This window comes from Oryctolagus cuniculus, chromosome 5, assembly GCF_964237555.1.
Source record: "Oryctolagus cuniculus chromosome 5, mOryCun1.1, whole genome shotgun sequence".
NCBI lineage: Eukaryota > Metazoa > Chordata > Mammalia > Lagomorpha > Leporidae > Oryctolagus > Oryctolagus cuniculus.
The window spans coordinates 126,798,473-126,813,544 of NC_091436.1; the positions used below are offsets into that span (position 1 = coordinate 126,798,473).

Genomic DNA, 15,072 nt, shown 5'->3' on the forward strand with positions numbered 1-15,072 from the left:
CTCTCTCTCTCTCTCTCTCTCTCTCTGCCTCTGCATCTCTAACTCTGCCTTTCAAATAAATAACTCTTAAAGAAAAAGTGTCCTGGAGCCCCCGCCCACTTCTCTGCTTGGCTGGCTCCTGGTGTTGGGGGTGGGCAACTTCTCTCATTCCAGCCCCTCCCTGAGCCACTTCCATCTCTGTGCCATCATGTGGTTTTGCAATTGCTGACCCATCGATTACCATGTGCAGAGAGCATTTCGAGGGCAGAGCCTCAAGACATGCCCATTCCATTCCTGTACATAAGTGACTAGCGCCAGATCAACCGTGGGCTCGGGTGATACCGTCACTTAGGATTCCCTAGGATCAAAAACTCCTGGGGCTGGCGCTGTGATGCTGCGGGTTAAAGCCCTGGCCTGTGGCACCGGCATCCCATATGGGTGCCGCTTCTAGTCCCAGCTGCTCCTCTTCCAATCCAGCTCTCTGCTGTGGCCTGAGAAAGCAGTAGAAGATGGCCCAAGTCCTTGGGCCCCTGCACCCACGTGAGAGACCTGGAAGAAGCTCCTGGCTCCTGGCTTCAGATCGGCTCAGTTCCAGCATTGTGGCCATTTGGGGAGTGAACTAGCCGATGGAAGACCTCTCTCTCTGTCTCTCCCTCTCACTGTATATAACTCTGCCTCTCAAATAAATAAAATCTTTTAAAAAAAGAAAGAAAACTCCTCCAAATGAGGATGCCTCCTGTGTGCTCAGACTGAGGGTGCACATGGCAGTGTTGTCCCAAGTTCCAGAACGCCACTGTTGAGCACTGAGAGTAGGAGAGAAGCGTGGTGTGTCCAGGAAGAGACGGTGACAACTCCAGGCAGGGGCCACCGGCTGTCCACCTCCCCCCACCCCCCTGACTCACCCAAACATGGCGGCCGTCTGCCGGGTGTTCTGCTGGGGCGGGGTGGAGGTGCTTGTGGAGAGGAGGGCGTCGGTGCCTGCCTTCTCCCAGTCAAAGGCCTCGTTCTCAGCGATGCCCCGCTCCTTCATGCTGTTCTCGAACACCGACATGATCAACTGCAGGGGGCGGGGTTGTGGGAGCACAGAGAGGTGACCCCGGGGCTAGCCAGGAGGAAGGAGGAGTGGCGGGGATGACAGGGGCAAGAGAGGGCTTTCTAGGAAGGGAGGAGTCTAGAGGGGGCATTGGAAGGAGAAGGGCACATTGATTTGAAATGAAAACATGCACATGGTATGCAAATCAGCATGCAAATGATCATCCTGGATTGCAGGGGGGAGGGGCGGGACACAACCCTCTGAGATGTGTCCCCTGATTACCCTGCCTGCCACCATCTGGGCGGGAGCATCAGCTGCCTGAACCGCGGGGAGTCCCCCACACCCCCAGCGTGGGGCCCTGCTCTGCACAGGCTGCCTCCTCTGCAGGGGCCTCCCCGTGCCGCCCACGTGTCTCCCCTTCTCCCCACTGGTCACTGGGCACAGGCACTGCTGTGAGCCTCTCACACGCCTACCTGCCAACCCTGTGTCCCTAGCAGCCTGCACACAGCCCAGCACGGGCCTCAGGGAGCCCATGGGGCCGAGCCCGGAGCAGGGGCCACCTCTGCCAGCAATGAGGGGTCTGAGTACAGGGGGTGCTAAGCAGCTGCTGATCCCCCGAAGGCCCCCAGACCAGGCCACTTCCAGCTTGGCCCTCTCCAGCATGCACAGTAGGTTTTCTGCTGACAGAATCCATTTAACTGGGTGCCTACTGTGTGCTCCCCATGCCTGGCACATAGTGGGTCCCTGGGATGCAGTGATGGTGCCTTTGAAAGAGTAGTGAGGGCCGACACTGTGGCGTAGCAGATAAAGCCACCACCTGCAATGCCGGCATCCCACTGGGGGACTGGTTCGAGTCCCAGCTGCTCCACTTCCAATCCAGCTCTCTATTAATGCACCTGGGAAAGCAGCAGAAGATGGCCCAAGTGCTTGGGCCTCTGTGCTCACATGGGAGACCCAGATAAGCTCCTTGCTCCTGGCTTCAGCCTTGCCCAACTCCAGCCATTGTGGCCATCTGGGGAGTGAACCAGCGGATGGAACATCTCTTTCTCTCTCGGTCTCTCCCTCTTTCTCCCTGTAACTGTGCCTTTCAAATAAATAAAATAAATCTTTAAAAATAGAAGGAAAAAAAAAAAGAAAGAGAACTGGACTTGGTTTTGGTCCGCGACAGGCTGCACAGACGTTCAGCTGTGGTCCCCTAAGATTCTAATGGGGCTGCATCATTCCGATCACCTCGTGATGTCGAAGCCGCCCCAGCACAGCCAGGCATGTCACTCCCAGGTTGGTGTTAAGCTGGTGTAAAGGAACCTCCCCACCGTGTGCAAGCACAGCAATGCGGTTATGCACCGCACAGAGCGCCCAGCGGCGCCCGGAAGTGCCGAGGTTCCCGGCTCATGCAGTTGATATACCACACTCCCCTCATTATTTACAGCCCACTCCTGCTTAACAAAAAAGACAGAAGCGCTCCCTGCCCGACAGCAGCCTCGACGGCTGGTGCTGACCACACCTTGTGATCACATCATTCTCCCTGTGCCTGAACCAACCAGGAGTGACAGTCTGTCCCATACTCATACGCTGCAGCCTAGGCATGCAGTGGGCCACGCCAGGCAGGCTTGCATAGCTACACTCTGTGATGGCCAACACCAAGGAAGTCACCTAATGCCCCATGTATCAGACTGTGTCCCCTCTGTCCAGTGACACAAGACTGCACCCAGACCCACCCCTGCTCCCAGCCAGGATATGGAACTTCATTTTCCTCATCTATGAAATGGGAACAGTCACCACCACCACCCCCTTGCGCCTCCTGCAGGGTTTTGGGGTAAAGTACTGGAAAGCCCTTGGCTTTGTCAAGCGCTACAGTGTCAAGGGAAGGAATGCTCAGGGTCCTCGGAGGCTTCGATGAGTTAATGCATGGAAACCTCTGAGCACAGGGCCGGCTCTTGTTGAGGTTCAGCTGTGACCACTGTTGACACGAGCACAGAGCTGTGAGAGGACCAGGGGGAGATGCTCAGGGCCAGGCAGCAGGGCCCTGGGGCCTGGGGCACGAGTGGGCACAGCCGCAGGCCGCGGGCTCACAGCGGTGTCCGGGGAGCAGGGGCGACGGGGGCGGCGGGGGCGGCGGCTGGCACCTGGTAGTCGGGCTTGGTGAAGTAGTCCAGGCTGGCGATGTGGTCAAGGAAGAGGTGGAACTCGGAGGGCATGTGCTTGAGCAGCATCCGGTGCTCGTACTTCTCCTTGATCATCCCCACCTGCTCCTGCAGGCAGGAGGGTGAGGGAGACGGAGCCCAGCTGCCTTTATGTCCCCCCAGCCACCCACCCACACACACACACACACACACCGGCCGGGCGGGGCTCACCTTGTCCTTGATCTTCCGCCAGGGCAGCTGGCCCACTGCGAACTCCACCAGCATGTAGAAGAGGGACCACAGGTCGTCGTGGCGGCCCATCTCCTGGGGGCAGGCAGGGAGTCAGCCACGCTCTCAGGTCCTTCCCTGGGCATGGGGGGCTGCCTATCTCCCAGGGTCACGTGTCAGGGAGGCCCCTCCAGACAGAGCTGGGGTCTCCCTGGGGGTGCCACAGCGCCGCCCCTCACCCTCCAGCACACTTGGGATCCTGTGTGTCTACTGTTTCTCACCCCACAGTGACAACAGAAAGGACAAGGACCCAAGAGAAAAGGAAGAGTCGAGTTGAAGACCCCAGAGGCGGCGCCTTCTTCCAACCCAGCTGGCAGGTTCCAGCCCCTGCCCCGGTCTCTCCCCTCCTTGACCCCAGCTGCCCATGTACGCCCTCCGCTGCAGCATGTGCCACCCTGACCTCATCCACGCAGCCCCCACACATCTCAGCCCAGGCCTGCCACTCACCCGGTTCTTGTGTGCGTTGACTGAGGCATAGCGCACAGTCCCCCGAAACCCCGCCACATTCCGAGGCTGCAGAGGAGAGAGCGTCGTCAGGAGCCTCACCCCTCCTCCTTGGCCACTGCCAAGCCCAGCTCTGCCTGCCTTGACCCTGCCTCGACTCTCAGGATGATCTGCCCAGGAGCAGACCCAAGACCCACGCTCTGACTCCCCCACCCCCCCGTCCCATACCTGCCTCTGGCATGGAGCCCGCTGGCTGTGGCTAAGGCACCCCCCAACTCCTACCCCACCCAGAGCCCAGGCTGAGGGAGGAGGGGCCGAGCTGAGTATGGACGCTAGAGTCAGGAGTCCAAGGGAGGGGAGGCGGTGGGGACTCGGGGTCTCCGGGGTGTGGTGGCACTCACGGGCCGGACGTCCCCCGTGGTGTTGGTGTACTGCCGGGCCAGCCCGAAGTCCAGCATGTAGCACTTCCTGTAGGTGGAGGGCAGCCTGCCCATGGCAAAGTTCGACTGTGGAGACAGCAGCCGTGAACCCCGGGGGCTCCCACCTCGAGGAGAGCCTCACACACAGGAAGACACCACACCCACACCCACACCCACACCCACACCCACACCCACACCCACACCCACACGGACGCGACAGGTTCTGTCTCTGCAGCTCTCTCACTTCAGCGTTAGGAAAGCAGAGGGCAAAGGCGGGAAGGACTCTGAGAGACTGCACAGCAAGGGAATGATGAGCCAGCCAGGGCCTGAACCCAGACCCTCCCCAGAGGGCCAGCGGGGTCTGGTGTGCTCCAAGGCGGCAGATCTGCCCTGTTCCCGCCACTCTGCTAACCTTTCTGGCCTTCAGCTCTTATCTCTGTAAGTGGGAACTTTTTCTCCCAGCACCAAGATCCAAAAGGCCGCAAACTCAGCTCCTTGGAGCTCCCTGCCAAGCCCTGGCCCTCCGCCTCTTTCCCTCAACCTGTCCATCCCTTCCCCAAGCCCTTCCCCTGCGAGGGTCAAGGGCTACTGGGGTCAGAGGTGAGGGGTGCAGAAGAGAAGAGAACAGAGGCAGGGCGAGCAGCAGGGGCGTGCGCTCCCTGGAGGCGGGGCGAGGAGGAGGCGTGGCTCCCAGAGAGGGGCTGGACGCTCGCAACCGCTGCGGGGAGAGGAAGAGAGGAAGCAAGGCTCACCGGCTTGATGTCCCGGTGCAGGAAGCCCACGGAGTGGATGGCCTCGATGGACTCCAGGATCTGCTTGCCCAGCCGCAGCGTGGTGCTCAGGGTGAAGGTGCCTCTCGGCTGGCTGCGGCGCAGGTCGGCCAGGTTCCGGCCCTGGGGCGGGGGGCACAGTCCAGCCTCGGCTGCCATCCTAGCCTCCTCCACCGTGATGCTCTGCCCAGCCTCGTCCCCAAACGGTTGTGCCCACGCTCCACGCGTCCCGGGAACCGCAGTCTCCCTTCCCTACACCCCTCCCCAGTCACAGCCCATACTCCTGGGGGAGAGGGCGGAGAGTGTGGCTCAGGGGGCTCACCTGAAGCTGCATCACTACGTAGTTAAACTTCTCGTTCCTGCCACAGCCAATGAACCTGCACACGTGGTCCTTCCCTGAGGGGTACAGAGAGGGGTCTCGCAAACCAACCCCAACATGGGCTCCTGGGGAGCCTTGATTCCTGGGGCCCCAGTCCTGGCCCGCAGGTGCCTGGCCCATCACCTCCTCCTGCCCTTGGCCCCATCATATCTGTCAAACTCTGGCTCCCTCATTCCCCACGACCCGCCCCCCGCAGCACCTGGCTCTATCACCTCCTCCCCCGGCTCCATCTCTCATCAGCCCTCCTAGCCCCGGCTCCAGCCTCTCCCCCACCCCTCCTTGCCCTAGCCCAGGCCCGCACCTTGCAGCTTTTTGAGCACAGCCACCTCCATCTTGAGGACCTGTTTGGGCTGCTGGGCAGACTCCACCTTGAGGGCCACGTTCTCCCTGGTCAGCAGGTCCATGGCCTCGTAGATTTCGCCAAAGCCCCCGCCCCCGATCTTTTTCAGCTGCAGAGATAGAGGAGAGGGGCTGCTCAGAGATGCGGCTGGACAGCTCCTCCTACCAGCCTGCTGGGGCTCTTCCTTCCTGGACAAGGAATGGAGGCCCTGACGGGGAGGACTGCAGGGGTCCTTTCCTTGCCCCCACCCTATCAGTGCCCTGAGACCCACAGCTCAGCCCATGGGTGTTCAACCACCTGCACGCACACACATGCGCACGGGAAGATTTCAGAGCGAGTGGCAGGGAAGGAGCAGAGACCCGCGACTCCAGGCAGACATGGGGATGACCCGGTGCCAGATTCTGAAGAGCTAATGGACTGTCCCAGGCATTTTCTTTTCTCGAACGACAACACACGCACTCGTCCCACCCCATGGCTACACTGAGCCACCTCCATCCAGAAGGAAAACCATTTCCAGGGCCTCCCAGCCTCAGGGCGGGCTGACCCCCAGGGCAACCAGCGCATCTGGGGGCTGCTTTGTCCTGAGGGGTGTCAGCAGGGGGAGAGACTGTTCTGGAAAGGGGGCCGAGCAGTGGGCGTCCCAGCTCACGCCCACTGCTGAGGCTCACGTGGCTGTCTAGGTCCCTGGTCAGATGCCTGAAGTCAGGCTGAGCCTCTCCTACTTTGGGGCCCGGTGCTGGGAAGGAGCTTTGGGGAAGACTGGCGCAGCGATCTGAACGCAGGCACCCTCAGCCTGTGGGAACAGGCAGGGAGAGAGGTGTGGAGGAGCCCTCGACTGCACAGGAGGCGCAAAGCTGAGTTATGGCCAGGGATTAAAAGTCTTTGCAACCCAGAGGGTGAGGGGGCTCCTGGCTCCGTCAGAGGGGCAGGGAGGTGGTGCTGAGTTGTAAGCGGGGACTTGTTTGGTTTCATAAAGAGGACAGGGGCCAGCATTGTGGCATAGGGGGTAAAGCCTCTGCCTGCAGTGCTGGCATCCCAAATGAGGCCCATTCACGTCCCGGCTGCTCCACTTCCGATCCAGCTCCCTGCTAAGGCGCCTGGGAAAGTGGTGGAAGATGGCTCAAGTGCTTGAGCATATGGGTGACCCAGAAGAAGCTCCTGGCTCCTGGCTCCTGGCTTTGGTCTGGCCCAGCCCTGGCCTTTGAGGCCATTTGGGGAGTAATCAGCAGATGGAAGATATCTCTCTCTCTCTTTCCCTCCCTCCCTCCTGTTCCTCCTTTTCTCCCTGCTTTTCAAATAAATAAGAAATAAATCTTAAGAAAAGAGGGGCCAGCGCTGCACCAGTTCAAGTCCCGGTTGCTCCTCTTCCCATCCAGCTCTCTGCTATGCCCTGGGAAAGCAGTAGAAGATGGCCCAAGTCCTTGGGCCCCTGCAACCCATGGGAGACCCAGAAGAAGCTCTGGGCTCTTGGCTTCGGATTGGTGCAGCTCTAGCCATTTTGGACATCTGGGGAGTGAACCAGCGGATAGAAGACCTCTCTCTCTGTCTCTCCCTCTCTCTGTAACTCGGCCTCTCAAATACATAACATAAATCTTTAAAAAAATAAATTAAAAAAAGAAAGAGGACGGCTCGATCCCACCTCTCAGGAGCTGCTTTCAGGGCTGCCTGCCTCTGCAAATCTCCCTGAGCCCTGCCTGTTGCCCAGGGGCCTGGACCCTGCAGCAGCAGACGAACTCGGGGCCCAGATGAACTCGGGGCCCAGATGAACTCGGGGCCCAGATGAACTCGGGGCCCGCGCCTCCTGCATTTCTGAGCCCTCCCCTTCACATCTACGCAGCACTTGACCCAACAGTCGTTTAACCGTGGTTGAAACCCCGCATGGAGCTGGGGGACTGGAGTTTCGCACAGGCTACAGCCGAAGCCTCTCCAGAAAGAGAGGGGAAGGAAGGGAAGCAGAAAGCTGGTGGCAGCACGAGGTTCCTGCGCCCAGGAAGGGGGGCGACAGGGAGAAACCAGGAGGGGACGCACTCGGACCACAGGCAATGTCCTGGGGGTGAGGGATGGAAGCTCAGAATCTCGGTGGATGCCCAGAGCTTCTGGGTTCCTGCAAATCTGCAGTGTGTAATCACACAGAAGGGGACAGGGGGGCGGGAACAGGGGCTGCTGGGCTTCTCAGAGGTCATCTCAGCTAAGCCCCAGGCTCCGCACAGCTCAGGAGAGGAAGCTCGGGTGAGCCTTCATTTCCCCAGAGTGAACAAAGAGGCCCCGGGTGCAGTATGTAGCTCCAGCTCACGCTGCCAGTGAAACAGAAAAGCCATTTCCTTTAAACCCAGGCAATCGCACACAGAGCCCAGACGGCCACAGCATCCACAATGTAAGAGGAGCCTTGGACCACACTGGCATTAAAAGTGTGAGTGCTGAGATCCAAGCTCAGATCTGCCAGGCTCCAAAATGCTGGGACCCAGGGAGGCATTTGTGACAGTTACTCCCAGCTCCCCAGGTGCCTGAGGGTGTGTCTCTGCCATCTTCATTCCCAGAGCCCAATTCTTCGGCCCTAGTCCCCTCCTTGCCATCACCTCCTCCTCCCCCAACAGAGAACCTCCCCCAGGTAGGAGCTGGGTGTCTGCACCCATCCATTCCACCAACACCTCTCCTGCCTGCATGCTACTGCCAGGGCCAACTTTCAGGGTTCATGTAATGTTTTAATTTCTTTTAAAATGAGAAGGAAACAGAGCAGGTGTTTGGTGTAGCAGTTAAGACACCTGCATCCCACATCAGAATGCCTGGTTTGGAGTCCTGGCTCTGCTTCTGATTCCGGCTTCCTGCTGGTGCGCACCCCGGTGACAGCTCAAATGCTTGGATCTCTGCCACCTACGTGGAGAGACTCAGGTGGAGTTCTTAGCTCTGGCCTTTGGCCTGGACCAGCCCCAGCTGTTGCAAGCATTTGGGAAGTGTACCAGTAAATGGAAGATCTCTAATTCTCTCTCTGTCCTTCAAATAATATATTTTTAGAAATATAAAGATAGAAAATAAAAATTATGAAATACAACTCAATGAGAGCTTAAGAAAATCAGAAAGGAAAAAAATGAACTTTTAGGTCAAAGAGAAAAACTTGCAAACCACAGCCTTCAGTCTTTTATTATGGAGGAGGGGGCCCATGAAAGCCGAGATGCAATGCAGCCCAGAGCCCAGGAACAGGAATGGTCTCTCCATCTCCCTGCCCAGCCCCCATTCCTCCCCTCTCCTAAGTTCTTTCATGACCCCAAGCCCTGCTGAAGGACTTCTCGAAGCTGGAGGGGACATCACCACCCCAGAACAGCATGGGAAGCAGCAGCCCTGGACTCTGGGCCCAGCGTGGATGCCCTGGGGCGAGCTGCTTAAGCTCCGTGTTTCTACGAAAGCAAAAGCTCCTGGGAAGTGCAGAGTTGGTCGCACAAGGATTCCTTCTGCCCTATGATCCAGGTTCTCGGAGGGGGTGACTCTTGGCGACTGTGCTGACCCTCAGACAGACCTGGTGCACCTCCCAACCATGGGAACTGGGCAAGTCACCTCACCCCTGCGCCGTCTCCACACCTGTGAACGGGGTGATGCGGTGTTTCCCCCTTACGTTGTTGAGATGCCACACCTGGCAACAGCGACTGCTCAAGCCAAATGCGGACTTTGTGTGAGTCTTGTTTCCTGTTCTCATCCTGAGAATTTTTAAATACCCGACCTAGTGCCACAGCCTCACTTTCTGCCAGCCACAGGCCTCTGGGCAGCTGTTCTTGGTTCCCAAGCCCCACACCTCCCTGGGCACAGGCTGAAGGAAGGCGTCTGGTGTCCAGTCCTCTCTGGCTGCCCTGGGGGGGGGGTGTGGGTAAGGAGCAGGTAGGGCCTGGCAGAGGCTGCACACCTGCCCCCCAACAGCGCCTACTGGCCATTTCTCCCCCGCGCATCTCCCACTCCCTCCCTCAGAAAGCACAAGAAAGTTCTAGCCTAAACTCAGTGTGTGTGTGAACACTTTTTTCTCACTTTTCCTGTGCAAATGTCATTCTGCTTCCAATCTTTCAGCATCCAAGCCCTCGTTCCCAGAGCCGACGGTGGTGGTGGTGGGGAGGGCTTGGGGGAACTCTCCTCCCTGTGCCAGACCCTTCTTCTTTTATCACTGCCCTGGCTCCTCCCCCAGCTCCTCGCCCCTGGACTCTGCCTCTCAGGAAGTCTCCCTCCGGCACACGCACAGCTGCTCCCCTCTGAGTGTCCTCCTCTCCATCCCGATCCGCTGCCGGCCCCCCAGCCCATCTGAAAGCGCCACCACCTCTGCCTCTCTCCCTGTACCTCTAGGGGACCTGCGCGGCCCGGAGGCAGTTGCCATGGAGACCCGCCTGCACCCAAGCCCCACCCTCCCCCATCCCCGCACCACTCCACCCCACCCCCTCGCCCCAGCACGCGGGAGCGCGCAGGCGCCACCACACACCACACACACGGACACACACGCACGCACGCACGCACAGTGTAGACCCGGTCTCTGCCGTTCTCCCTCCCGCCCTCTGGGCTCCCCGCAGGCTCACGCTCTGCTTCTCCCCACGCTGCCGCCCCACATCGTCCTGCCCCCGTACTGATAAGAGGACACCGGAGCGCCCTTAGGCGACGAAGAGAAAGGGAGGGGGGCGCTGACAGAGCAGATCCTGCTCGTCAGACGCAGCCGTTCCCCAGACCCTCACGCTCCCCCTCCCTGCCAGGGCCAAACCCCCTCCCCTCCCCGAGGAGGCGGACTACAGCTCCCGGCAGGCTGAGCAGCCCGAAGTCCTGGGCTGGAGGAGCAGGGCACGCTGGGAGATGGAGTCTCGGCGTGGTGCACCTGCCGCAGGAACCAGTGAGGGGAGGAGGGTGCGCGCAGAAGATGGAGCGCGGCTGCGGTGGGAGCCGCCTGCAGGGCCTCTTTCCCCAAACGCAAGCCTTCGCGTCCTCTGCGGAAGCGGAGGGACACACGCTCATTCCCTGCCCTTCTCCAAGGTCCGGCGGAGAAACCGCCCCCTCCCCCACCCGCCCTCCTCCCCACTGGGGCTCTGCAGCTCCTGCCCAGACATCCAACCAGGAGTTGTTCCAGGCTGGGCCGGACCAACGCGACCTAGCAGGGAGACGAAACGAGAGGGCGGAGTTGGAGAGAGGGCGATGGTCCACACGTGCAGGCAAAAATAATGACCTATGAGCGCTATGAGAAGGAGTTCAGTGCACCTCCCTCCTAGGCGGGGTCGCTGAGGGGCACCGCTCTGAGGTCTCCAGGTAGCCTCCTCCCCTCCCCCACCCCTCCCCGCCGGGTCACTCACTCACCACCTTCCAGCGATCCTTGACCACGTAGTTGGCCGGCAGAATGTCGGCCTGCTCCCCTCCCCCACTCATGTTGGTTTCGTCCTTAAGAACAGCCGCTAGGCACTGCATCCGCAGGCAGGACGGAGGGGTGTCCGCAGGGCCTGCCCTGGGGGGGCCATCTACCTGGAGGGAGGTGGAGAGGGACCATGAGTGGGGACCTGGAGGCCTGGGGTGCCACTCTCCTGTCCTGCATCCTCTCTGGGCCCATGCTCTGGGGACTACTGTGGGAACACCCCGCTGGAGGTCAGTGCAGGAGAGACACAAACCGGAGATGTGAAATCGGCAGCAAGGCACACATGTTGATGAAGAGGACAGGGGAACAGTGGATGCCCAGGCTGCGGGGATGGCATTTGCCAAAGAGACACGTGCCAGCTAATGTGGGGAGAACTCGCAGACCAAGAGGGCATCCTGGCACAGGGACCTCGCCTCAGTGTAGGAGGCCTGGGCCTGTAGGGACCAGTCTGAATGAGCTGGGGCCCGTGGCTCCACACCTTGCCTTTGCCAAGAAATGTCCGTGGAGCTGCGCTTCAGAGGTGCTGAGAAAAGGAACCAGCGGCTGATCCTGGGGAAACCTGCAGCGGAGTGGCCTGGCCATCGAGCAAGGGAGAAAGTGAGAGGCTACACCTCAGCCCCCAGGACCGTGCTGAGGGAGGAGGGGCGAGCCAGCCGTGAGCTTGGGGAGTGAGGAAGCACAGTGGGGTGAGCCCAAGGTGATGGGCTGAAGACACGGATTCTGGATGACCACCGAAGCAGGCTGCGCTGTCAAGAGCAGGAAAGTGGGAGCAGCCCAGTAGAAGGCAGGGAGCTTCAGGTCAGGGTGGACACGGGGCGACACAGCCTCGGGCCATACCTCTCCGGGTCTGCTCAGGAGCCCACAGGGTGCACAGCTCTGGTTGCCTTAGGAGGGGTAGAAGTTGGCTACCAGGGAGAGTGTCCCAGCTGTGAGGGTTGGGAAAACCAGGCACTTGTTACACAGGGCAAAGCAAGTGTGCGTACCTCTGCCTGCGCCTCCCTGGGTGAGTGTGTGTCTTTGTGCCTGGGTCTGAGATGTGCACGTGTGGGGGGCAGAGGCAAGAGGGAATGACTCTCCGAGCTCTCTGCCAACCTGAGACAGGCTTGGGAACCAGGATCTTTCCCCCAACATTTTTGACATGCACAGCGACCCTGGTGGGTCACAGCCAGAAGTGACTTGGGACCGGGGCTTGGGGAGGGGAGGGAGGCAGGGGAGGGGAGGGAGGCAGGAGAGGAGCAAAGTGACTAAAGCCATCCATGGATGGGGCGGGAACAAGCTACACCTGTCTTTCCTTGGGATGGGCTCCTTTCCCAGGGCTCCTGTGTGGAGACCTTCTGAGCCAGGGGCAGCGAGGGGTGTGAAGGTTCTGGTGTGCCAGGGGGCCATGCGTGAGAGATCTCACCAGGGAGAGACACTGCTTCTCTTTCTTACAATGACTAAGCTGAGCCGTGTCTTCCAAGTCACACAACTTCAGTGACTCGGGCCCTTCCCTCCTCCTGCTGAAGAAGCATGGTAGGGGACAGCCACAGGGATTGGGAGGGCAGGAAGAAGGGAGAGGTGGGGATGGAGGTTCCGGAACCAGGGCGTTGGAGACAGGCCCTGGCCAGAAGAAACCATCACCCTGGTGGGGAGGGGTCTGAAGAGTTAGACAGGGTGACCTCTGCGGGGCCACCCAGGCCTGGGATGGTACACTCTGTGCGCCAATGAGGAAAATGTGTGTCCTGCTTCAGTGCTGAGATGAGTAAACCTCAAAGGAACAGGCACGAGGGGAGAGGGAGACCTACCTCTCCCTGTCCTCCCCCGTCTGCCTCAGAGGACCGCGCACACAAGGAGAGCCCTGGCTGCCCCGTAACAACCCCCTCAGGCCCCTGGGTTCACAGCCAGGGGGAGGGCATGTGGAGGAGGTTCCCATTCATCACTTTCACGAGCGTGCGTGCAGGGCCACTGATGTGTGTGCGTGTGTGTACATGTGCGTGGATGTGTGCCGGACAGCGGGGGCTGCATAGCTAGCAACTGGGGGCTCATCGTGGTATGACAACGTAAGGATGAGTACCTGTGCAAGGTGTGTGCCGTGTGTGTGTGTGTGTGTGTGTGTGTGTGTGGGAATCTGGGAGCCCAGGTAAGGAGAGGTAAGGGAGACCAGTGAGAGGTACTGGGAACAGGTGGAAAGGAGTGTGGCAAGGGGCAGAGGGGAGTGGGAGGGAAGAGGGGTGATGGATCAGAGCCGGGAGTTGGGAATCCTTGAGACAGTAAGTGATAATGACAGGTGAGGAAGTGCCAGGGCGGTGCATGGGCTCCTGGGCTCCACGGTGAGGTAAGGAGCCTAGTGGAGGAATGCAGGCACAGGGGGAGGGAGAGAGGATCGGAAGCGAGCCGGCTGAATGGTCTGGCCAGGGCGACAGGACAGCCAGGGGTGAGGCCAAGGGAGAGAACACGCCAGCGAGGAGCGAGGAGCGAAATCCCCCGAGGACCGGCTGGAGAGCGCGGTGAAGTGAGCGGGGGGCAGGGAGCGGCCCTAGGCCTCCGGCTGCGGCCCAGGCTGTGCAGGCCGGCGACCGTCTCTGCCGGCGACAGCAGCGAGGAGGGCAGCCGAGCCGCGTGAGCGGCCCGAGGAGCCCTCGGAAGGTGCCCCCTCCCCGACCCCGGCCCGGCCCGCCCGGCCCCGCCCCGCCTCACCTGCTCTGTGCCCGCTGCGGCTGCGGCTGCGGCGGCGGAGGCAGCGGCTCGGGGCGGCGCATCCCCCGGGGCCGGGGCGGGGCGGGCGCGGGGGCGGCTCAGCGCGGCACGGGGCGGCCCGCTCCCTCCGGCGGCGGCGGCGGCGGTGGCGGCCTCCCGACCGGGACCATCCCGGCCCGGCCCGGCCCGGCCCCGATCCTCTTCGGGCGGCGGCGGCGGCGGCGGCAGAGCGGGGAGCTGCCCACAATGCACTGCGCCGCCAGCATCAGCACCAGCCCTGACATCACCGCTCCACCGCCCTGTCTCTGACATCACCGCCCTTTCTCTGACATCACGTTCGACCCTGCCCCTCTCTCTACTCCTCCAGCCCGAGGACTTTCTCTGATAGCTCTCCTCCGACTCTCGGGGCCCCCTCACTGGTCTCTGCCATTCAGCGCTCCATCACTCCTTACCTGTCCCAAAATCTTCACCTGTTCGTCACCTTTTATCTCCCCACTGAGGGCGTGTCCCTAGCATCCCTGGCCTAACCCCACCAGCCTCCCTGACTCCCCACTCCATCCTCCACGTGTTCATGTGGGTCATCTCCCACTGTTTTCCCTCTAACCCGTACCCATCCTGTTCCCATCCCCCCCCCACACACACACACTCCCCATCACTCACCTCTGCTGCAACCACCCCGGGCTTGGACCTGCTCCTCTTCCCTAGTCCTCACCTCAGCACAGCTGTGCCTTTCTTCCCAGCTTAACCTTTCTTTCTTTGGCCCTTTCTTCCGTCTGTTGACAAACTCTGTCTTTGTTTCTTACTGCTTACCAAATAAGACGCACACTCTTTACTGTGACATTAAAAACTCTCCCCAACATGTGTGCATAAGGCCATTACTCCCCTCCAACAGATGGGACTACTCAATATTCTCTGAACATACTCTGCTCTCTGCCTCTCTCAGTTCCCTCCCTCCTCCCCCCCTCTCGTCCCTCTGGCCTTCAACAAACCCACCCTGGGCACCTTCGATAATAACAGCAACAGCTATTTATGTCTGCCAAACGCTGTTCTAACTTTATACCTATGAGGGTACTTTTTAAAGCCTGTGGAAAATTAGATTAAATTATAACTTTATTTTGTGGCAAAACATTGAAGTGCATGCATAGCTTTTTTTTTTTTTTTTTTTTTTTTTTTTTGGACAGGCAGAGTGGACAGTGAGAGAGAGAGAGACAGAGAGAAAGGTCTTCCTTTGCTGTTGGTTCACCCTCCAATGGCCACCG

At 60.1% G+C, this 15,072-nt stretch overlaps 1 protein-coding gene across 6 annotated transcripts in view; it reads right to left on the reverse strand.

Moving 5' to 3' along the window:
* The window catches only part of TTBK1 (tau tubulin kinase 1), a 37,540-nt gene extending 23,515 nt beyond the window's left edge, over positions 1-14,025 (reverse strand). The window contains exons 1-12 of one of the 6 annotated variants that reach the window (XM_051854718.2): positions 12,540-13,679; positions 11,975-12,063; positions 11,616-11,711; positions 11,086-11,247; positions 5,737-5,884; positions 5,379-5,452; positions 5,039-5,179; positions 4,269-4,373; positions 3,871-3,936; positions 3,367-3,459; positions 3,139-3,264; positions 882-1,036 (exon numbers count right to left, since the gene is read on the reverse strand). In XM_051854718.2, coding sequence (XP_051710678.2) covers positions 882-1,036; positions 3,139-3,264; positions 3,367-3,459; positions 3,871-3,936; positions 4,269-4,373; positions 5,039-5,179; positions 5,379-5,452; positions 5,737-5,884; positions 11,086-11,193 — 1,016 coding nt within the window. In that variant the 5' untranslated portion in view covers positions 11,194-11,247; positions 11,616-11,711; positions 11,975-12,063; positions 12,540-13,679. Of the gene's footprint in view, positions 1-881; positions 1,037-3,138; positions 3,265-3,366; positions 3,460-3,870; positions 3,937-4,268; positions 4,374-5,038; positions 5,180-5,378; positions 5,453-5,736; positions 5,885-11,085; positions 11,248-11,615; positions 11,712-11,974; positions 12,064-12,120; positions 13,680-13,813 lie in introns of those variants that run through there. The other 5 variants (XM_051854717.2, XM_051854714.2, XM_051854719.2 and 2 more) reach the window with 5 other exon arrangements.
* Between the last annotated feature and the right edge of the window lie 1,047 nt (positions 14,026-15,072).